A 23,383-nucleotide genomic window follows, 5' to 3' on the forward strand; every position below is an offset into this window, starting at 1 on the left:
TGCTCTGCCACGGTAAAAGCTTACATTGAGAAAGATATAGTATCAAACTTTTTTTGTGTCTGATATTTTTGTATAATAATTTTTCTATCTCTCTCAGAGTAAACGTTTAAGAAATTTATACAATTTACTAGAAGTTGGTTGCAATTTTCATAAATTTATCTACTCTATCGTTAATTCTTTCAATTGGGGGACTACAACATCCATATTCCATCATCATTCTCCTTGTATTTCAACAAAAGATTAGTTGCTAAGCTGCTTTTTCTACAAAAATGAAGAATTTAAAGAAATAAATTTCATAAATAATCAAACAATTCACTACATCCTAGTGATTTTTCTGCAAAAATCACGCTTACAAATAAAAATTCTACGTCCAAAACATGCACATTTAAAACATGCACATCATGAAAAAAATTCAAGTTCTTCTAGAAGAATTCAAAAGGAAGAAATGCTGAATAAATTGCATAAAATCCACGCAAATTATCAGTCTTTTGTAGCTTTCGAGGAAAAATTTGTCGATACTTTTCTGTCAAAAGGGGTAAGTTGATCTCTTTCTTCCCAAAGAATCAGCAAAGTAGTAGCTTTTATCCAGTCGAGCGTTCATGATCCAGTGTTCTCCTCTATCATTGCTTGGGGCTGAGTTGATAATTGCAAATGAGTATTTTGTTTATTGAGGTACTGTATCAAAAGGGTATGATTCCATGTACTTGAATCTGAGCTCTGGAATTAATGTAATAATTTGCAAAAGTGAAAAATTATTCATCTTTGCAATCGTAGGCCGATTTACACCTAAAAAAGAAATGGATAGTTTGATAGTGTACTCTAGGATAAAAAAAGAAAGAATTATGACTTACACACTTTAGGAATTGAATCAACAAAGTCCCATACACAAGCCTGATATAGTGGGCAAAGTTTATTGAACACTGTTTTACAGTCTACGTTGAAGAAGTGCTTCGAATTTTCAACTAAACAGCATTCTTTCTCTAAACAGCATTCCTTTTCAACTAAACAGCATGTACTTGAATCTGAGCTCTGGAATTATTTCAATAATTCGCAAAAGTGAAAAATTATTCTTCTTTGCAATCGTAGACCGATTTACACCTAAAAAAGAAATAGATGGTTTGATAGTGTACTCTAGGATAAAAAAAGAAAGAATTATGACCTACACACTTTAGGAATTGAATCAACAAAGTCCCATACACAAGCCTTATATAGTGGGCAAAGTTTATTGAACACTGTTTTACTGTTTTCTAGGTTGAAGAAGTGCTTCGAATTTTCAACTAAACAGCATTCCTTCTCTATATTTTCTGGAGCTTTAGGTCTGAAGAAAAATAAAATAGATAGTACAGAGATAATAACAAAGAAAAGTATTTTTATAGGAACCTGAAAACTCAAAACAAGTAAACATTTTTAGCGATTGTTCCGAATTTGTCAATTTGAATGTTTTGTAGTCTTTCTCCCAAAACTATCATTTCCGTTACTTGCTCCAAGGGAAATTGGAACAACATTTCTAATCTCGAGCTTTCTCCACTAAGTTCTGGATAATGCAACTGTTCAGCTGCATCCTGTAGTGAAGTCGAGTCGAAAACTAAAATATAGTGATTTTGAAAATCCTCCATAGGAAGAGCTGGAAAGATTTCGTTAAACTGCATTGCTTTCATTGTTGTAACATTGGGGTGACAAGGAGAAGTTGTATCTTATGAAATAATTGCTCTTCCACCCCGAATACTTCTAAGCTCTCTCAATTGAAATTGTTGATAATTGAAAAGATTTTCATAAGAAGATCCCGCAACAGCAGAACTTGTATTAATTGCAACAGCTATCCTTCTGATTGGGGCATTATTGAAAACATTTTCCTGAATAAACTGGTTTTGACGAGATGGAGTGATAAAGGTTCTTGCTATAGTTTCTATGTAATTGTGATGAGCAGGTTCCCTTTCCAGATTCCATTACAAGTATTGATGACTAGGTTCAGATGCTAAAATTCTTCTTGTAAACAGTGAACAATAAACACTTTTCAGACATTTGGGTTATCAGAAAGCATGTTAAAATTAGGTCCAGCTCGAATTAGTTTATTTCAAACTTTGGTTTTTGGTACTAATAAATTTTCACAAGTAAACAAGTCAATGGCTAGCCTGGTATAAAGTGAAAAAGGTATCCCTGATCCTTAAGAGTTTGCTCTATCAGTGAACGGAAACATATCAAATGCTTCCGGATGTTCTTCAAAACTATACCAGTGACAAGCAAGTATTCCTTTATTACTCACTGCCGTCGATTTAAATTCGTTCGATGTGTATGCTTTATGAGGATATAATCCATCGGCGTTGTAAACCATTGTATTTTTAAAATTAACTTCACAATTGGAGATAGAAAAGGTAGTAGATTGCTTACATAAGTTAAGTAAGTTTGTGGTTTTGTATCTGAATCTTCCTCCGATTTTGCTTTATGTTCTGTTTTTTATTTTTTGAAAGCATCAAACAACATTCCTTTTAAACTGAGGTTGGTATCACGCAAATCCAAATAAAGATTACGGTCCGTCTCAAATTCAAACTCAATACTGCTTTCATCAAGAGAAGTACTGGGAAATACTTCTTGCGTGTATGATGAAATTTTTGTTTCCAAAAGTGAGACTTCATCAAAAACCTCCGAAGATGAGTTTTAATAAGCTCCTGTACCGAAAATGACTTCTTTGATTTACACTCATTTTATCTTGTCAAAATAGTCTTTGCGAGAACGACGGATTTTTGAATTACTTTTTCGAGAAATGGCTCTTTTTGTTTTACGCTTAGATTTCTTTTTTCTACCTTCCAACTGATTTCGAACTGTTTTTGTTCCAACATCTTTTGCAAATATTTTGAGTTTTTTTTGTCCACTGACATTTTCTCCAATCTCTGGAGCAGCAATTTCAAATAAACCTGCTCCGTCTCTTTTTGCAGCTGGGACTATAAACTTTTTAATAAAGGGAATTGCAGTTCTCCCAAGAGTTTGTGCAAGAGCTCCAAAACCTCTTCCACGCTGTCTTGTATGCCCACAAAAAATTTAAAAATTGGCTGAACTTTGAGCGACCCTTTCGTACGAAGTATAAATCAAAAATGGTTTTCCGAGATCTTGCGAAACAAGAGAACAACTCGTGTAATTCCTACAGACACAAAAGGAATTTTTTCAATGTAGTATCCCTTAGTTCTATGATTATGCTGTGGAAAGAGTTTTTCAGTAATTTTTCAAATTGTAGATTTTTAAAGGATTGATAATTCATGTACTGTCCTGTAGATATCATGTCTCCATTTTTAACTTTGGAATCGAAAGGAATACAATGAAGTAAAGGAGTTTTTGTATCACCTACTATATTATATTCTATAAAATCACTATAAATCATTAGGGAAGGTGTTCTCATAATGTCGGAAGAACACTGAGGATAATGTGGACCTTTTCCTTTCATTATAACCCCTGTCTGATTTTGTTCTAAATCACAACCAAAAATGTGACTCAAATCACCACTCTGAATTATTAACATTGATTGATTCTCAGGTAAAGGAATGGCAATTTTTTGTGTAATTTTGTCTACTGAAGCATAAATTCCATTATATTTATTTTTTTGTGCGCATATACGTATTCGAACTTTGTCATTCATGGCTACAACTATATCAACAATACTTGGATACAATCCATGTTCAATATGCATCGGTTGAATTTTTCTTTTTTCCTCAGGACTTTTTCGTCCATCTATGAAAGTAAACTTTCCCTCTGTTTCGTTTTGTTACAATAAAAGGTACGATATTTCTGAAATGTCGACCTCCAATTCTCCTTTTAGATGTGTTTGTTCCGGTAGAAAATTGATAAAGGAATTAAGACTATTATTCGGATAACAATTTAAAGAAGCATTAGAAACTAACTCAATAGTAAAACAATTCATGACAACTGATCGATAGAAATTCACTTTAAAAATTGACTTACCTTTATTCTGAACATTTTCTCAGCTCTTTTTCAAAAAACTGTCCCAGAATTTCTCCTTTTTTGTGATCTTTGATGATGTTTGTGGGCGGTTTTTTTGTAGATAGTGCCAAAAATTCAATAATTTCATCTGTAAACTGTGGCTTGTATCCTTTTCGGAACTCTATCGCCAATTTTGAATCTTGGTTTAGTATATTTCTTGAACGATTTGTTATACAATATTGATAAAAAATTACTGTTTTTCACATCTCTGGGAGATTTTCCAATTGATCAATTTTTGCGACAGTTCAAGGTAGAAAAAAAATGCTGCAATTTGGGAACAAATTTTTCACCATGATCCTCAATGTAACGATACATTATATGTTTCAAAGACTGAATTGCTCTCTCTGCAAATGCAGCCTTTGTTTTACTCATTGTGAGTAAACTTCAATGTCTTTCTCGTTGCAAAAGTTCCCCCTTATTTTGTTCTTTTTATCGACCCAAAGTTTTTCAGGAGTGTTTTTTCGAGAAATAGTTTTTCTGAAAGCTTGTAAAAAGACTTTGTTTTCATTGTTTGAACTCTGACAAATCTCGAAAAAATATCTTCAGCAACTAATAAATACTTGACTCCAATGTTTTGACTAGCTAACTTGTCTACAAAAGCCAAGTCCATACACCAGATTTCATGGATATAATAAGAAAAAGGCTTGAAATCTTCGGAAAAACCTGATTGGTCGACCAAATTTTGAATACGATATCTTGGTTTATAAAAACTTTTCCACTTTATTTTTTGATAAACCACTCGCTTTACTCAAATTTTGAAAAGAACCGTACACAGCTCTGCCCCTAGAATACAATCTGTTTAGTCTTATCTTTTCAGATTTTTAAAGAGATCCAAGCTCCTCTTTCTTTTGCTTAGGCATTCTTGTTAATAACAAGTTTAGGAGGAAGTTGAGTTGCTTCCAAAATAAGAAAGTAAAAATCTAGAAAATTGGTGTTTTTTGCTTTAATGCACACACGAAGTCTGCAATAGATTCTTTTCTAATATAGTCTGACTGGCTGAGTTTAATTCTAGAAGAATTCAAAATTGAATCAATGAGACGCTTATCGTTGCTCGTTTTCAATCTCACATTTACAGCACTGTAAACAGAATCAAAATTTTATGGTACAATCTCCTCGTTATTTGCTTTTGTTCCAATTTTTGTTTTCTTGAAAGTGTATTTTTGGATTGATGAACTGAGAACGGAATTAAAACAAACTGTTCCATACTATGTCAATCGTCTAATGACGAAAGGGGTGATAATAGATATCAATTGTAACCCTTTTGTTGAACTTAAAATAATTCTTCTTTGTGTAGAGGAGTTCTTTATTGTGTTAGTTCTGAAACTTCTTTTCGATTAATTACTACGTTTTCTTTCCGAAAATCTCGAAGCTCTCCTCTTAATAGGTTTACTAAACATGCACTCAGAAACTGAATGAAATCTTTTGAAAAATTGAGAATTAATTGTTTTTGAAGCCGCAGGGAAAATTTTTGAAATGTTGGGAGAATAGAGACGTATTGTACTCATCGTTCAAAAACTTTGTCTCTTTTCTAGCTGGTAAGTAAAAGTTTGTTGGAAATGATTCATTATTAGAGCAATACCTAAGTGAATCAACCTTTTTTGGGGTTAAATCAATAAGTAAATGACCATAAGGAATGGATGTTGCATCTTGATACCACTCTTTCAATTGAGATCCTCGACGTAGTTGTTGGCTTATTGTTTTGATTTGTAAAACAACCCTCGGTGACTTGAACAAAACTATGTATTTGCTTTGAAACTCTACATCTCTTCCTAATTTGTTTTGATGAAATAAATTGTATTTGATACAAATTGCAATCAGTTCCCTGTGTCTCCCAGCAGTGGCAATTTTTACAAATTGTTTGGAGTTTGAAATTTCTTCCCAAGGATCATCAAATATAAGCAAATAATCAATTCCGTTTTTGGGAAGATTTTCAATCATGTCAATATCTACTCCGTGGATAATTTTAGGGATAAAATTCCGAGGATAAATTCTTCGCATTTGACTTTAAAGAGGTTGATAATGTTGATAAAATTTAAAAAATTTATCGAATGCTGGTTAAAAAGTACCAAGTTTCAACCAATGAAAAAAAAAGATGAGATTCCCTAGATCTACTTGGTCCAACTAGGGGAATAAAAATTCGTTCTTTGGTAGATATTATTTTGTTCATAGCCTTGGAGAAATTAGATTATAACCGATGTTACATGATAAGATAGCTACCCAAAATGTTGTTTCTTCACATGTTGTGGTTAACATAATTCGAACGATTGCACATACTAGCTTCAAAATTATAACAACAAATTGGCACAAAAAAAATTAAAAGATATCTATTAAACGTACGTCCAATCAATTTTCATGATTTTCGTTCATGATTTTCTTCATCCAAATCAACATTTTCTAAATTTATGGGCTTGTCACATTGATCGACCAGCTTAACTCTAAAAAAAGTTGACGATGAAACTCAAAAAAAGTTTGAAAATGGTAGTAAATTAAGATTAGTAAGATTTACAATTTTTGAAAAAAAACATCGAGTCCATGATCCGTATGCAAATGTTTTTCTTTCTGCACAGTGAAGAATTTTTGCATGACGAAATGGGTAGTTACTACACCTCCAATCATATTCTTCATCTTTGAATATGAAAAATTGAACTTTAGGGCAAGCGATGTCATCCAAATTATTAATCTTTATTTCCAAAAGCTCTGACAGAATCTAACATTTATCATAACCTTATGCAAAAAATTCCGTTTCTGTGGCTTCTAGATTTTTCAATATTTTTTCAAGTTCCGTATATTTTTCGTAACCACTGCTCCAATTAATTCCAAGAAGATGCTTTGTACAACAAGAAGAATGGGTAGTTCGTTTGAATTTTTCGGGAGGAAGAAAGGAATATCCTACAGTTTGTCCATCCTTGTAAACTCCCAACTCTTTCACTACATTGTTTTCAATACATTCAATATCCAAAACGACCAGACTCATTCTATCAACTGTTTTGTCTGGAGTTTTTTGGTTAAAATGATTAACAATCAAACAATGCATATACTGACGAAGCAAATATTTTAAATTATAAACAGAAAATTAATCCAGTCACGTGACCAAGAAAGCATAAACTGGGAAGACTAGGTGCAACATAATGATACCCAGGTCCTTTTTTCATAGTAGATTTCACAGATCCAGCAGAGTCAAGTAGAACTGCATTTAGTCTAAAGAATTTGGAGTTTGCAAAAAAATAATCCATACAGGAACTTCCGTGTCCAATTAGATATCCAAAAGGAAATTTTTGGTCCATTTCTTTCAAATTTATGTCCGGGTTCAAAACAATACAGGTACAAAGATATAAATGTTTTTTTTTCATATTTGACGGAAATGCTTGCTTAATAATCTCAAAAATTCTTAGAATTTCACTCAATTTCTGTACGTTCATTTTCTACAGTGCGTTCGTCAACAATGATACAAGATTTTTTGTATGTCTCTATATAACCTAGTAATGAAGGAAGTATATCGAGTAACTAATCATATTCTTCTCTTTGTAGTTGTAAGTATTGATTAGTCTTTCATTGATTTTCATTTCTACGATATTCTATCAGTTCTATTTTTTGGTATCGGATCTGTATCCTGTGTAAAATGTTTTTCTACCATTATGCAGAGTCCACTCTAATTGAGATATTTGTGAGTCTACGGCCAATTACTGCAAGTTTGGTAAATTTTGTGATTTTATAAATATTATGAAATTTTTTGGGACTTTTCTTCTAAAACAATATGAAAAAGTCCATGAAAAACCAAGTCCAAAGTTTCTTGAAAAACCAATGTTCCAACTCATACTGCTCAACGCGAAAACTAAAAGAAAAATGATTTTGAGGTTAAATAATTAAACTACAAGACAAAACACATAAATAACACATTTTATTGTACATTACAGTTCTCAACAAACATAAAGTCTCCCACAATTTGGGACAGTTCGTTTAATTCGTTCAAAGTATAGTTGACATAGGCAACATGTTTCATTGCTTCATTCTTTTTTTGCGGTGAACAGTCGAATCTGAATGTTAAGAGGTTTGTTAACATTGTACATCTTGATCGTGACACAAACTTATCTTCTATTGTAATTTGCTATGTCATACACTTTGTTGCAGTTGGCAAGCTCCTGATCCATAGTTGACTCCTTGTCAGAAGTGAGTTTCAATATTGGAACGAGTCCACGGTTTTCAGCATCGTGAATAACAATGTTTCTAATTGCCGAAATTGCTTCTCCTCCCTTTTCATCAAGATAGACTTGCTGTCTATTTAGGAGATGTTCCAACTCATTTTTCTTGAATAGTTGAAAGCAGAGTTCAAAATAATTGTTCTTCTTGTAGGATTTTTGGGACCAAGCAAAACTATCAATTTTTGTTTGATTTTTTGAGAATTCAATGTAATTGGGACAAGTGTTTTTCCTTGAATACATTTTTCAATAAGAGAACAGACTTATTAGATGAAGAGAAAGGAGAGAAATTATTTTGAGGTTAAATAAAAATAGAAGTTAAAAAATATCAGTCATTCAATCAACCATAAAATGAAATAGAACTACAATATCAGTTTTTGAGTGAAATTTCCAAATATGGAATTGTGTAGATGTTAGTGTTCTTATATAAAACCAATATTCTCAGTAAAAATCATTGTTTCAGATGGCTGCAGCTATGTGTCAGGCTCTTCCCATCTTTTTTTTCCAGATTATTGTCAAAAGACACTATTTAATTCCGTTTCCAGTGGTTTTTACGAAAAATGTATAGTAACCAATAATTTTTGCGTCTCTATCCAAAATTCTTAGTATCCTTTGGAAAATTGTCAGTTTCACATACTTCTGATTGAATCATCTTTCGATCAAATTTTACAACGAGTGGGTAATTTTCATTTCGCATACTAAAATATCAATTTTCTTTACACTCTCTACAAATACAGATTTTATTCGAAAGTTATTTCATCAACTGGTGAAGTTTTCAATCAACTTGACCGCGCTGTTCATCACACTTTGAAATGGAAAGGAGCAGAAAAAATGCCAAATGTTGCAAAGAAAAGACTGTTACGCAAAAAATTCAAACGTCACTATATATGTTTTTACCAGAAACTAGCTTCCACACAAACGTTTGGTTCAGCTTTTCTAGAAAGAGTTCGTCAAGTACAAAAGTCAAAATATGAACATTATTTGTTAAAATTACTTGACCGTTTTTTTGATAGTTATGGAATCGCAAATAGTAATCATGTCAATTTTTCAATAAAAAACATTTGATAATCCATCTATTTTCTCTCAAATATTTACGAAATTACCAAAAACTTTGAAAAAGAAGAAATAACTCCCCATTGCCAAAACATTTGCAAAAAGTTTTTCAAATATGTAAAAAAGATGTAAAATTCCTTTTGATTTTCAAGAAGTTGAAAAAAACGTTTCGATTTTTTTAACAAGTTGCAAAAAGTGTTTCAGTTTTTTTGACAAGATGCGAAAAGTGTTTTGCTTTTTTTAACAAGATGCGAAAAGTGTTTCCTTTTTTTCCTACAAATGCGAAAAGTGTTTCGCTTTTCTCGACAAAAAATGAAAAGTGTTTTTACTTTTTTCGATAAAAAGCGAAAAGTCTTTCAATTTTGTCTACAAAGTGCTAAAAGTGTGTGAGCTTTTTTGACAAGATGCAAAACCCATAAGAGAACTTTTTATTTGTGTACAATTTTTCTGGTGTTTTTCCGAATATGTGTGCAAAAATTTATCAAGTTTCTTAACATGTGTACGAGTTCGGAGCACTGAATTAAGTTCTAAATGTTTTTCAATAATTTACCTTGAACCTCTCATCTATTCTCATAATTAAAACGAAATTGAGGAAATTAATTAACTTTAAAGAACAAAGTTAATACTAAACAACAATTATTTCCAAAAGACTTTTAATCAAAGAGGTGACGAGCAGCAGAAGAGTTCTGGAGGTTCTCTATTGAACGCAGATCTGGACGAGGTTCCATCGCTGTTGGTTGTTGTGGAGGAGTGTTTTGATGTGACATTGTTTCTGAGAAACCCTCACTTTTATCTATTGTGATGGGGTTTTCGGCTGATCCTGCTTGCTCCCAAGGAAAGAGGAAGTCGTCGACTGGTTGAGCCACAAATCTTGAGTCAGGAATCTCGGGGTAGTTCATTCCTATATGCTCAGAAACTTCCTTCATCATTTGCATTTCTCTAAGTTGGTTCTTTGTCATGGGTACTTGTGTCATATCATGCTCGTGGAAATCCCTACGCATCACTTCCACCATGTGCCAGACTTGGATTGGGACGTCCATTCGTGCCAGAAAAACTCCAGAGACTGTTTCTCGCACTTGGATATGTACTAGATCAGCCGAAAATTCTACAGATTACATCAGGTTGCTGTTTTGCACTGAGAAGAATACTTTGTGCAAAAAATTTAGTAAAAGAGTAAAAACAAGAATGATTTAGAGCTGCAAGAGTAGGTAGTTGACGGTAGTTAAATTGAAAATAAAATGATTTTTGGTTAAGAGAGAGGGTACCTTCAACTCGAATGTGTGGGTTTAACCAATCAGAACGGATTTTCTTTATTTGGATTGTAGTCGTGTCTAATCAGTTTTCAGCTTCCTGTTATGGAATTCTTATAGAAAAGTTGTGTCCAATCGGAAACAAAGCTCCATGTTTGGTACTTTTACACATTATCGTTTCCAATAAAAAAAAATGTTTGTTTTTGTTCTAGTTGTCGAACGCAATCAGACAAAAGTTTACCTTTTAAGGTCTTAAATTTACCAATTAATTAAAAATATACACAAAAGCAATCGCAAAAATGAATGAGCAAAAGTTGTTTGCTGTAAAAATAAGAAATATTGCCGATATAAGTAACAAAAGAAGGAAAACTAAAAAGAGTAGCATCTCTGCAAGTCTTTTCATCAAACTAATTGAATTTTTAGTATGTAATCAATGAGAAATTGCTGATTTTTGAGTAGATAGTCAAGTTTTTTGATTTTGATGTAGATTTGAGAAGATAACTCAAAGTTGATGATTTTTTCAAAGCAAACCTCTGGAAATTTGATTCCAAAACAAATCAAGCAAGATTTTGAACTTTGAAAATCCTTAAGAAAATTCTTAAGGGATAAAAAGAGTCTTTGATATGATATTGTACAACTTTTTTTATTAACTTCAAAATAAATAAAAAAAATTTTCTTGTGAGGTGTGATTCAGTCGTAAGTTTAAAGCTCTGATACGCAATATGTGGATCAAAAATAAACTCTTTGAAAGAGTAAGTTTCCCTGAAGAGACCTTTACTTATTCGGAGAACTCTATTTTGGACACGTAAACGTCCAAACATTTATCAAAAAATTAAGAGTCAACATCTATTTTGTCAATAAGAATATCAATGGGAATTATTTTTTTCTTGTAGAGTAACTCGAGGAAATTCAAATGATTTTTGATAGAAATTTTTCAAATTATGATTAAGGTTTTTTTTTAATAATAAACAGTTCATTTTTAGAAATTGTTGGATTCTGATTGGTAGACTTCCAACAAACAGTCTTGATTGTAGGTATTTCACTTATAATAAGCAAGAAACGAATTATCACGTGGCCAAGAACTTCCAAGCTCCATCAACTGCCAAGCAATCAATGGTTTGCTTTTCTTGCGAGATGGAGTTTCCGAGTTACTACTCGCTCCAAAAACATCGGAAAAAGAACATGGAGCGAAACACCGGAAACCAAGTGATACGGTGGCTGACTTGAACAAGATTGTAGAGGAGGAAGGGGATGATGGATAGAAACTCAAAGAGGAGTTGAGTGCTTTTCAACAATTCCTGGTGGATACTGAGATGGAGAATCTGAGACATAAGGTGTTTAACTTTCAAATGTCAAAGTTAGATACCAAGATTATCAACGAGAAGCTTGAAGACGTAATCAATAAGCTGGATTCCGCTGCAAAAATCAACATCGCTCTTGGGCAGCATAGAGAGATAGAAACCCGACGACATTCCATCTTTCGAATGGCCAATTTATTTGTTTGTTGCCGTTGTCACAACACTCACCAAATTTGAAGTATGGAACCAATATTGCAGAAAAAGAATCCATTGAACAAAAACAATGGCCGACTCGATGTTGACTTTGCGTATAGATTCTAGTCACTTGGCGTTTCACAAAGAAAGGTCAAAATTCATCTTGCACGTAGTCTCGATCCAGCTTAATGAAAGCGACACATCATTGCATCAATCTGAATTCTTGACACGATCACTCAAGACGATTTAGGAAAAAACGAGACCCACTTTTTGATTTGGAACAGCTGCCCTTCTTCTCTCCAGAAGATAACTATATCTCTCCTTCTTTCACGCAGTCACTGCTTCAAAAAAAAACAATGAAATCTCTCCATCCATCTTTCACTACATTAAACAACCTTTTGGTAAAAACTCCCTAAATCCCGGATGGGTGGAACCAGTTTAAAATTAGTTTTTATAACCAAATTTATTCTTGATAAAAACTATCTACACAAAATATTTCTTACTTACCAACCATGATTCATAACTATTCAATCAATATCCATTGTGATGCTAAAACTATTTGTAGCTTCAGCACCAGAACAATTCAAATATAACTTAGAAGACAGTTGTTCTCCTTTGGAACAAGTTCCAGATATCTAAACCGCAAATACCAGTATACACTTAATATATTGAGACTAGGAGATATAAGGGTAAGATTAAGATCGGTAATAGAATCAGAAGTCGCACGAATCTATCCGGCCGAAATAAGAATAGCGTGACGAACAGACGGTTTACCTTATCTGAAATTACTCAATGAGTAAGCTACCCCAAGCGTAAACTCAAATTAGTTGAAAAATTTTGAAACTTTTCAATAAAAAATCATCTCCCCGCACGCTATGTAAAAAAGTCATAGATTGCCATGACGAAACTTTTTAAATAGACCAATTATTCTGACAAATGGCAATTTGCAATGCCTAAATGGCGTGAAATTTATAACTTTTTGAATTTGAGCTCAGAGCAACAAGTTGAAAGTTGTCAGAAGATAACAACTACCCCGATCAGAAACTTTCCATCACGTTCTTCGAAAGTCGGAACCAGAAAGCTTTATTTTATTTATTACTTCATCAATTTATTAACTAAATTACATTGGCAAAAGTGCAGTCGGAACAATCAGGGCTTTGCCCTCTAGTCCTGCATTGGAAACTAAGATTTGCTCTCATCCAGATCTAACCCAACTTCATTTCTTCTTGATAGTATCCTGACATTCTTTTTTCAAACTGTATTATTTATAAGTAAGTTTCAAGATGGGATCAACCTTACAGTTCCCCGCCCAAATCAATTTAAAGGGGAAAATTTTGGATTTTTCATCAGCTAATTTTGAGAATAGCATAGATTGGTTCAGAATTCACCGTATTACTCAAGAAAACTGAATTTAAACATTAATCTAGGAAATTAACAGCAATACAATTGCAATACCGCATAAAAAAGTTTTAAAAAATGCGTTTGTATGAAATGCATATATCATACAGAAAATAATACATGCTTGGGGGGGGGGTTCATTCTACGATAGATTTCTTAGGGAGGAGGGATTGTACGGTTGATCATCAAAATGTTTCAAAAATAATGATCAATTCAGTTTATTTGTGAGCTTGTTGCGCTTAACGTGTGGGATTTCATAAAAGCGAAAAGCCCTGGTTATTCTGTTTTCGGACAAAACACAAACAAGACTGCTCGTATCAGGGCGAAGCTCTGAATGTTCCGACTGCCTTTTAAATTCTATGGAGCAGTAATAACAAGAAAAATTTGAATGCAAAAAAAAGTAAAAAATTTTTTTTTCTAGATTTGATATTTTTTGTAAAAACATCCTCCCACACGCCATAATAATTGCAAAGTGATAACAAGACTGCTCGAATCAGGGCAAAACCTTGTATGTTTTGACTGCCTTTTAAGGTTTATGGAGCAGTAATAACATTTAAAAAAAAAACAAATTTATTACAACAAAGTGAAATTTTTTTTCTAAAATTCAACATTATTTTGAAAATCATTCCCCCACACGCCAAATAAAACACAAAAGGATAAATGTTGCTTCTTCTAACAAATCAATTATGGCATATCAGCTTCTTTCAACCAATTTGGAACGACTTCTAAGACGGATTGAATCTCCGCTTAAGCATTAATAGCGCTAAATTTATCGCGCGTTGGTTGTCCCAAATTGGCCAAAATGGCAATCTTTAAACCCCCATAACTTTACGCAAAATAATCACAGGTGAAATATCTTTTCAAATTTAAACTCAAGTAAACAATAGCTTTCGAATGATACAAAAAAATTCCGTAAAAAATGGCTAGTTAAAAAGTCGAAACTTGTCTGAAGAAAAAAAAACCCACCCGAGCACAAATATTCCGTTACTTTCATAACGAAAGTCGTAACAATAATCAGTGAAGCTCATAAACCTTCGGAAGTTCAATTTTTGGAAAAAGGCTCAAGATAGAACTGGGTTTTTCTTGTCTTTTTTTCGAGTCGTTTTTCATGGACTTTTTTTCTGCGGATTCGTATGAAAAACATCTTCCCCGGTTATAGAATTAAATGACTAGCAATAAGATAAACAAGACTGTTCGTTTATCAGGGCAAAACTCTGAATGTTCCGACTGTCCCTTAACTCATATCGCATAGTTTTTGAGAAACTAAAATATTGAAAACCTACAGTTTGGAAAAAATCAAAGCGTAAAGTTTTGAGTCGTACGAAATTAATACGACCAATTAGCTAGCCTCAATTCACTTTGGAACGATTTTGTTGTGCGGGATAATTCGCGTTACGCTCTAAGCATTATGAAAATACTCTTCAAAGCGCAATTTTCAAACCCCCAGATCTTTACAAAAAATAATTGGAGGTGAAATATCTTTTTACAGTCGGACTCAAAAAGTCGTTATCTTCAACGGGGATTTAAAAACTTTTGTTGAAAATTTTTTTTCGAGCGGTGAAAATTTACTGAATAAAAAAACCACTCCTGAATAAAAAGATTTTCAGTTGAAAGTTTTTCTCAAGGTTTTTCTCAAAATTTTTCTCAAAAATTCAATTGTGCATGCAAAATTTGTTCCAAATTGGCAGATTGCTCTGTTCGAGTATAACTGTTGATTCCAGTTTTTTACAGCTATCAAAATTCGAGTCTAATATCAAGGTCACCGTGAAAAAAGACATTCAATTCACATAAACGATTGATTGGAACCTCCGAGCATCCACAACAACCAGAAATCTTTGATGCCGAAAATCTTTGAAGCTTTTTAAATTCATCTTGATCATACAAAAATAATCAAAATATATCAACTCAATTCTTTTTGTCAGGCTCCTATTTTACAAGCAGAATTGAGAGAAATATTTTTAAAAAACTTTTGTGTTTCTTCGCATTCAGAATTAGACGTGTTTCCCAACTTTTAATTTCAAACTTTATCTCATTTAACCGCATCAAAAATTTGTTTTAAACCACTTTGTTGTCAATCTAATAGTTACTGGAAAACTGCTCTCTAACTTTTCTATATGTTTGATGGAAATTTCGTAACTTGATTTGAATGTTTTTATGTAGAATGTCTCCTAAGTTTCTTCAGAAGTTTGACTTGCAGGTCTTCCAGTGATGAGTCAGCCAATCATTCACAAAATGGTCAAGTAATGTACAATTGTATTTACAACGAGCATGCTTCCTGTTTCTACTGGGTCGTAGTCCATATCAGAGTCACCATAAGAACGACGAAGCCAGGAAAGATTTTGGATGCCATACCTTAAATACAAGGGTTCTTCATGAGCATCTCACTTATCTTATTTTGTTTTAGAAACTTAAGACTCTTGAACATAGTGAATACTCTTATATAGGTCTTTGTGATGTTATATTTGTTTTTTCTTTCAGGAAAAATTTCTAGAAATTGTTCACGCTCGAATTGGTTTGTTCGCGATGTGGGTAGATAATGTCTAGTAGAGGAAGTTTTCGGTCAATCTCAAATTTTAAAGGATTGATTTCTTGGGTGATTTTTTTGGTCGACTGCGCTACGCGTTAATGGAAATATAGCAAATGGGAATTTTATTTATCTGCAGTTGATAGTAATCACATTACCATAATTTGAAAAAAGTTTACTTCACTCTCAGTTTCAATTTCAGAGCTTGAACAAACGAAAGATCCAACAAAATTCACTTCATGAAAAACCACATTGAGTCGGAGAAAAATTCGTCAAAGAACTTTTCTCTGATGATCGGTACAAAAATACGCTTTCTGTTCTGGCGTTCTGAAAAACTAACTAAAATATACGCCCGTATGAAGGGGCGTGTCTACCATTTTCTCGAGAGGTGGAGTGAAACTTGTCAAATTTCTTAGGTTGACCAAATTGATTTTCCGTCGAGCTCTCCCAAGGCACCAAAAGATCCCTGTTCTGATTATATTTTTGGACCGCAGGCAATTTTTTAAGAACACGGGCCAGAAAAACGCATATTTTGGCGCGCGCTCCCCTCAGAATTACTATATGTTGGTGCTGAGGGCGCTTTTAGAAAAAAATTTAGAAAGGTCAGCCAGCCAAAAATGGAGGACTTAAAATAGTATCAAGAGTTATGTTTGCGTTTGCTGTGTTGGCGTTTTTCTGTGCACAGTTTTTTACCTAGTCATTTTTGGTTGACTTTTTTAATACAAACTGAACGATATTGATATTACCGTTCACATTTACGGAAATGATTTCATCTCCGATTATTTGTTTTTGTTCAAATTGTGGAAGAAATTTAGGAAGATATATGCTTATAGTGTTTTAAAAGTTCAACTTAAAAGTTTAATTTATTTTTAAAAAGTTAAAATCAGACTAATTTTTATTCTGGACGTAAACAGGTTCCACCGGGGTGTCGGTTACTACTTCATTAACTTGCTCCTTTTACTTTTTGATGCTGAAAACTTAAGGCAAATTAATTACGCGTGACAAGTTATCCCGAACTACAAAGCTGTCCCAAATTGAATTGGGACAAGCTAACTGATCTTAATAATTTCATATACCACTCAAATGTTAACAATTACATTTTTTATTATTGTCAAAAATTCTTTCACCAAAAACTAATTGAGACCGTTTAAATGGTAGTCGAAACAATCAGGATTTTGCCTCGATACGAGCAGTCTTGTTGTTCCCACTTTCGATGAAAACGGAATTATTTTGCTTGGTGTTTTTTGTGGGTGCTTAGTTTCTAAGTTTTGGTCGGAAAAACTTTCGTTTCAAAGCCCAGTTCCTCTGCTTCTCTAAAGAGTGCAATAAAATTGAATTTAGTTGCGGTAAAAACTTAGCTGCATAATCTAAGTGTGACAAAAACTAAACAGTGAAGCAAGGCAAAGATATTCTGGGCAGTCTCAAATTTCGAAAAAACGGAAAACTTGCGCTTGTGTTGGTTTTATTTTCAGCCAATTTTTGGCAAACATAACAAAAGTTCTTGACAAAAAAAGTATACCCCTTGCAGATAATTACTTCCTAAAATCAAATAAAAAAACATTATTTTTATCTGATCAATTTTTGCAAACTTCTAGGAGTTCGAAAATTGTCAGTTTGGCCATGATCTGGACTAATTTATGCGCGTTTTGAAGCAAATATTCATAATACAGAAAGCTTTACACGAAATATTTATGCGTCAAAAATTGTCCCGCACAAGAAAAAATTGTTTCAAATTGGATTGCGGCTAGAGTTATTTCCATCTCGTACGACTCAAAATTTTACTTTGGTTTTTGTTTTTGTCCAAAAGTTATTGTTTTTTCAATATGTTCCTTTCCCAAAAACTATACGATATGGATTAGAGGGCAGTTGGAACAATCAAAGCTGCTTTGCCCTAACAAACAAGCAGTCTTGTTTTTCCGACTTTCTTATCGAAAATAACGGAATATTAGTGCTTAAGTGGGTTTTTTCTTCAGACTAATTTCGACTTTATAACTAGCAATTTTTGACGGAATTTTTTAATTTCGTTCAGAAGGTTTTGTTGCCCTGAGCTTGAAATGGAAAAGACATTTTGCCTGTGATCTTTTGTCGTAAAGTTATGAGGGTTTATATGTTGCAATTTTTGCTAATTAAGGATTAAAGACACCTAACGCGCGATACAACTCTATTACCGCGTAAGCGAAGTTTCAATCCGTCTCAGAATTTGTGCCAAATTGGTTGAAGAACGCTTATTTGCTTTTTTTTGATTTCTTAATAGGAGCTGAATCTATCAAATTTTACTTAATAAGGCATGTGAAGAGATAATTTTCAAAAAAACTCAAATTTAAAAAAAAGTCTTTTTATTTTTCATAATTGTTTTTAACAACTTATTACTGATCCATAGATCTTAAAAGGCAGTCGGAACATTCAGGGCTTCGCCCTGATACGAATAGTCTTGTTCAGATTTGTGGTTGAATTTGGGAATACTTGCAAGTGAGATCTTTTACACGCTATATGTTTGGTCACATTGAAGCATAAGCGACAAATTAAATCATTCAAATGAGAACTGATTTTGAGAAAATGCTCTTATGATACGTGTCGAGTATGGGATACAAATCCAAAACAAAAATGAAAACATTAGAAGTTTTTTTTCGAATTAGGAAAAACCGTATTATTTTAATTTTTCGCCAAAAATTGCTTACTCTGTGGGCCTGCTGTGAAATTTCATTTTATTGTTCCGACTTTCGTAACGAAAGTAACGGAATATTTGTGCTCGGGTGGTTTTTTTTGCAAACAAGTCTTGACTTTTTAACTAGCTATTTTTGACGGAACTTTTTTCAATGGAAAGCTATTGTTGTCCTAAACTTAAATTTGAAAAGATTTTTTATCTGTGATCATTTTTCGTAAATTTATGGGAATGTGATACCGGATAGAATAACTATAATTCTGATTGAAAACAATTAAGGTTTCAAATAGTTAACTTAAATATGAAACCGTTGTTTTTTACTATCACCGATGTTTGTGCAGATGACTGACTTGCGTATCTAACACACGGAGATCTGAACCTCAGTGCTATAGCTTATTGGTCAACACCGTATGACCTTGAAGAAGTAGTAACAAAATATGTATGTATACAGATAACAATGTGAACATCTCAAGGTTATTGTACGGTTACTGTAGTGACAGTTACTGTACCGTACCACATTTCCGGAGGAAAAAATTTTATGTAACATTCTATAAAATTTAGTAAATAGAAGTTTTGATACTCAGTTTACTAAAATTTTGTTTATACAAATTTGATTCCTTTGGCTCTTCTCTTTTATTGTTTTTAATTTGCTTCTCTTTCCTCTTGTTTCTCCTCGAACTTAATGGTAAGTTCCACGATGCATTCCACGATCGTGTAATGTCTAGTGACGAACTTCCGATTTTCGTCTGAACAATTGCCTGTCGAGTAAGCCAAATTTGGCTTTCCCTGGTTTTTTGATATCTGTCTTGAATGTCGATAGACTTCGAGGGCTGCCTTAATTAAATCCGTAATGTCCTCGTCTGGGCAGATAAATTTGACTGAATGCTTTATCGGATATCCGTACCGTCTGGGTCCTTGATTCTTTGTTTGTCTCCCACTTCTCCTTACCGTCTTCGAACCATCGTTTTCCTCTCGGAGCTTAAGCCAGTCCGGCCAAAAAAAAAGTTTTGCGGAAATAAGAAGTAAGAAATAGGATTAGTTAACTTACAAATTACAGGAGTAAGTTAAAAACGAATTGCCTTTGCAATGCAAAACTGCAGATAAATTAGGAAAAGCCCAAGAAACGCAACTGGAACGACAATCATTACATTAGCAGACAAACGAAAGTCCGACGATTCAATTTTTTGCAGAAAACAAATCCAATTTTACACATACTGAAAAAAAAGGTCCGACTGGGACTCAAACCGCGGATCTTTGTAGGAAAAGGCAACTGTGTTACGTCCAGGCCAGGTAGTTAAACACTGGAGGTTCAACACTGCAAAAAAAATTAAATTAAACTTCTTGTAGCTTTATTTAAAAAAAAATGTTTACGAGAAAAAAAAGACTAATTCCCGATAATAGCACTTGCTATGGCAAACATAAAAAGACGTGTTAATTGTCGAAATCAGGAAGGACCCACTTAAATTATCGCTCAGCTAAGTTTTGTCTTTTATGAAACCCCGCTCCCATGAGTATAACAGCTCCTTGCGCAGTTCTGGATTAATCGTGCTTGTTTTTTCCACTATTCGCCTATGTCGTTTGCCGATGTATCCCTTCTTGTGGCATTTGACCTAGCATTTGCTTCAAGGAGAGTCTTTAGTGCCCTTGCCCGATCCCTATCCTTTGCAGACTCGACTTGCTGCTTGAACAATGGCCTTACGTCCCTACTGCTTTGCCCTTTGCGACTTATCTTTCGGTTCTCCCTTTTCTGAACCCTACGATTTGCTTCTTCAGCTGGGACGCAGGAAGGGCCGATCGCTCCAGGCGCTCTTTATCTAAATGATCAGAGTCAATTAAGAATTTATCCCTTAGAATTTTAAATCTTGTTTTTGGAAGACGTCCGAAATGAGCTTCGAACGGAAAGCGTTGTATTGTCTTTTGTTTATTCCATCTAAGATCAGGCACTATTGTACTAAGAAAAAGCTTTATGGATGTAACATTCTCGTCCAAAAGCATTACTTCCAGTCTTTTCCTGATTGTTTGTATAGTTCGCTCAAAAAATCCACAACCGCGGTGGACCCCCAGTGGACAGATTTTTTTCTATGTTATTTTCTGAGCGGAACTTTCGCATTGCTTTACCTTTAGAACCAGAAAACTGATCAGTTCTTATGGACTCTGGTATTCCTTGTGTATCAATATATGTACGTAAGAATTTTGTCGAAAGTTTTCGCCCAGTTGATTGTGTATTTTTACCGACGAAAATTTTGAGTACCGATCTTTTGTTACAACCAAAATTTTTTTTATTTCCATTATGGTCTTCCAGTGGTCCCTCATGGTCTAATTGTAGTTGCCGACTTGATTCGTTGGCAGTGGTAGCGGTTTGGTAGCATTTATCGTTCTTACCATAGCGGATGGTCCTACATTCCTCCACCAAACTGACTATATTTTGCAAGTGTGTAGTTTGACACGTCTAGAATTGCCTCTTGACCAGGATGACCAAGATGGATGCGTTTGAGGCCCACTGGGCGCAATTGACCTGGGACCTCCAGCCAACTATCTACAAGTATGCAGTCGTCCACGACTGACATCTGGTGCCAAAGAGACTTCGTGTATGGGCCCACGAGTTCGAAGCTATGTCGGTACTTTCTCGCAATAACTCGCGAAGACTCTCCATTGAGGTGTCTTCCGTAATCGACTCAGCAATTAGACTTCTGTCGAAAAACTTCGACAGGTTTCCAAGCTCTCCCACGTCATCTTTTTCGGCTATTCGAAATTCTTCCTTTCGCTATCTGTGGCCAACTCGTCTTCCTGCTACAACACTGACCTCTGGGCCGGCTAAAAGATCGACCTCAACGATAGGCGTTCCCTTTTTTCCGTTTTCGCAGTCTATTTAATGTTCTTCAGCATTTTGGTTTGCCGTCTTGAGTGCGCCTCCAACTCTAGCATGTTTCCTGGGTCAACTGCCCGTTCCGACCCACTCAGATCCCAAAACGAAACTAATTTATAATTTAGGTGCTTTTTTCTGTGGTGACGGAGATGTTCGAGTCTCTGGATTGGCCGTTATGTACTTGTCGATGGCCCGCCACTCGATCTGCGGTATATTGGAATCTGAACTGTCTGACTCATTTCTGCTCAACGTTCCTCTTTTAATCATGCGAGTTCTTTGAAAGGTTGTTTCTGTCACATGGTCCGTGATTTGTTCTCGCTCGCCGCCGCTGTGTATCTTTTCTTTGATTTTCACGGTTTTTTTTCAATTTTTTTCTCCGGTCTGATATTTTCCATCTTTCCAAGACTTCTTTAGAGAGTCTCCAAGCTTTTTCTGACCTACTGTATTGATTGAGATATTTTGCTTGAATAGCTTTGTTTCTATTTTGAAAGACGTGAGTTTTGACCGTTTTCTGTCCGGTCGAGCTTTGTTCGTTTTAGACCAAATTGTTTGCTATAGCAACCGTGAGATGACGTCTCTTTCTTATGGCTGAACTCAGTTTTTGCCTCGGAGTGTTTCAGAATTTCTTCGTTCCGGTTGAGCTCCCTTGTATTACTTAACCGACTGTTTAAACAGACGAGCGCCTTATGAAAATCCTCAAATGAGGTTAAAACAGTTTTTTAATCCAGTTTTGACTAGCCGCGGTTCCCCATTTGGATCTCTTGATAAGTAATCTACTATTCCCATTTCTCTACGAGGTATATGTATTTTTTAAAATTGGTTAGGTGACAATCTGGTGACTATAAATTGATACGTTTTGTTCGATGAGAGCTTTGTGATCTGTAGCTATTATAAACTCCTTACCCAAAAAATAGTGTTTGAACCGGTCTACCGACCATACTACTACGAGCATTTCCAGCTCTTTTGTTGAGTATTTGTTTTCTTGAATATTCAGGGAGCGTGATGCGAATGTAATTGGTATCCATTCGTCTTCCCCGGTTCTCTGTTCCAGAGCTGCTCTGAGGCCACTATGACTTGCATCGAATTTTGCCCGAGTATCTTTTGAGGGGTTATAATAATGCATCTGGGCGATGTTTGCAACCGACTTCTTGATTTCTTCGAAAATTAGGCAGTGTTGGTCCCCCGATAAAATTTTTTGTACCGGCATTCGAATGTTTTCAACTTCTTTTTTTTCGTTTCCATCCCGTAACAATGGTCTGAGTTTGTCATTTAAGCTTGCTGCGCTTGAGATAAATTTAGAAAGATGATGAAAACTGCCCATGAACGATCTGAAGTGTTTAAGGGATTTGGGCGGTTGTAGATTAGGTATCGCCTCCGTTTTTTTTGTGATTTTTGGAAAAAATTTACTCGGTGATATTTTATACTCAAGCCAGTTTATTTCTGTTGGAAAAAATTGGCATTTGGAAAATTTCAAAGCAAGGTTTTCATCAATTAGTTTTTTTAATATTTCTAAGATTAATTTTTCATGTTTCTTTTCATCTCCCTTCAGAACGATCAAAATATCAACTTGGAAACAAAATGTGTTCTTAGCGTGGTTTAATGTCCAATCCATGGCCTTCTGAAACTCAGCTGGCATCTCAGCTACCCCATAGAACCCAGTAAGAAACCTATATGTCCCCGTTGCTTGTCCCCCCACAATATTGAAACTGCAACTTTGGCTTTTCCGCAGTTAACTTAAGTTGACTATATGAATATTGCAGGTCGAGCACCGTGGAATATAGTGTCCCCGATGTTTTTACTGTTACAATTTGACTCACCCCATCTAGTAGCTCATCAACATTTGGAATTTGGAACTTGTTTTTGTACAATTGGCTATTAACAGGTCTTGCGTCTAATGCCAATTTGAAGGAGTCGTCTTTTTTCACCGTGATAACTATGAGAGTGGTAAAAC

The 23,383-nt window shown here is 34.4% G+C and overlaps 2 protein-coding genes across 2 annotated transcripts in view; one reads left to right on the top strand and one right to left on the bottom strand.

Annotated features, from left to right (window-relative positions):
* LOC134842596 (spermatogenesis-associated protein 7 homolog) overlaps positions 1–23,383 on the top strand; it is a 532,288-nt gene that overhangs the window by 376,679 nt on the left and 132,226 nt on the right. The window lies entirely within an intron of this gene.
* Positions 15,386–23,383, bottom strand: part of LOC134842156 (uncharacterized) — a 16,337-nt gene continuing 8,339 nt past the window's right edge. Inside the window, exon 7 of the mRNA XM_063858368.1 lies at positions 15,386–15,732. Within this exon, the coding sequence (XP_063714438.1) occupies positions 15,662–15,732 (71 nt within the window). The 3' untranslated portion in view covers positions 15,386–15,661. The remainder of the gene's footprint in view (positions 15,733–23,383) is intronic.

The sequence above is a fragment of the Symsagittifera roscoffensis genome, chromosome 3 (assembly GCF_963678635.1).
Source record: "Symsagittifera roscoffensis chromosome 3, txSymRosc1.1, whole genome shotgun sequence".
NCBI classification, from domain to species: domain Eukaryota; kingdom Metazoa; phylum Xenacoelomorpha; order Acoela; family Convolutidae; genus Symsagittifera; species Symsagittifera roscoffensis.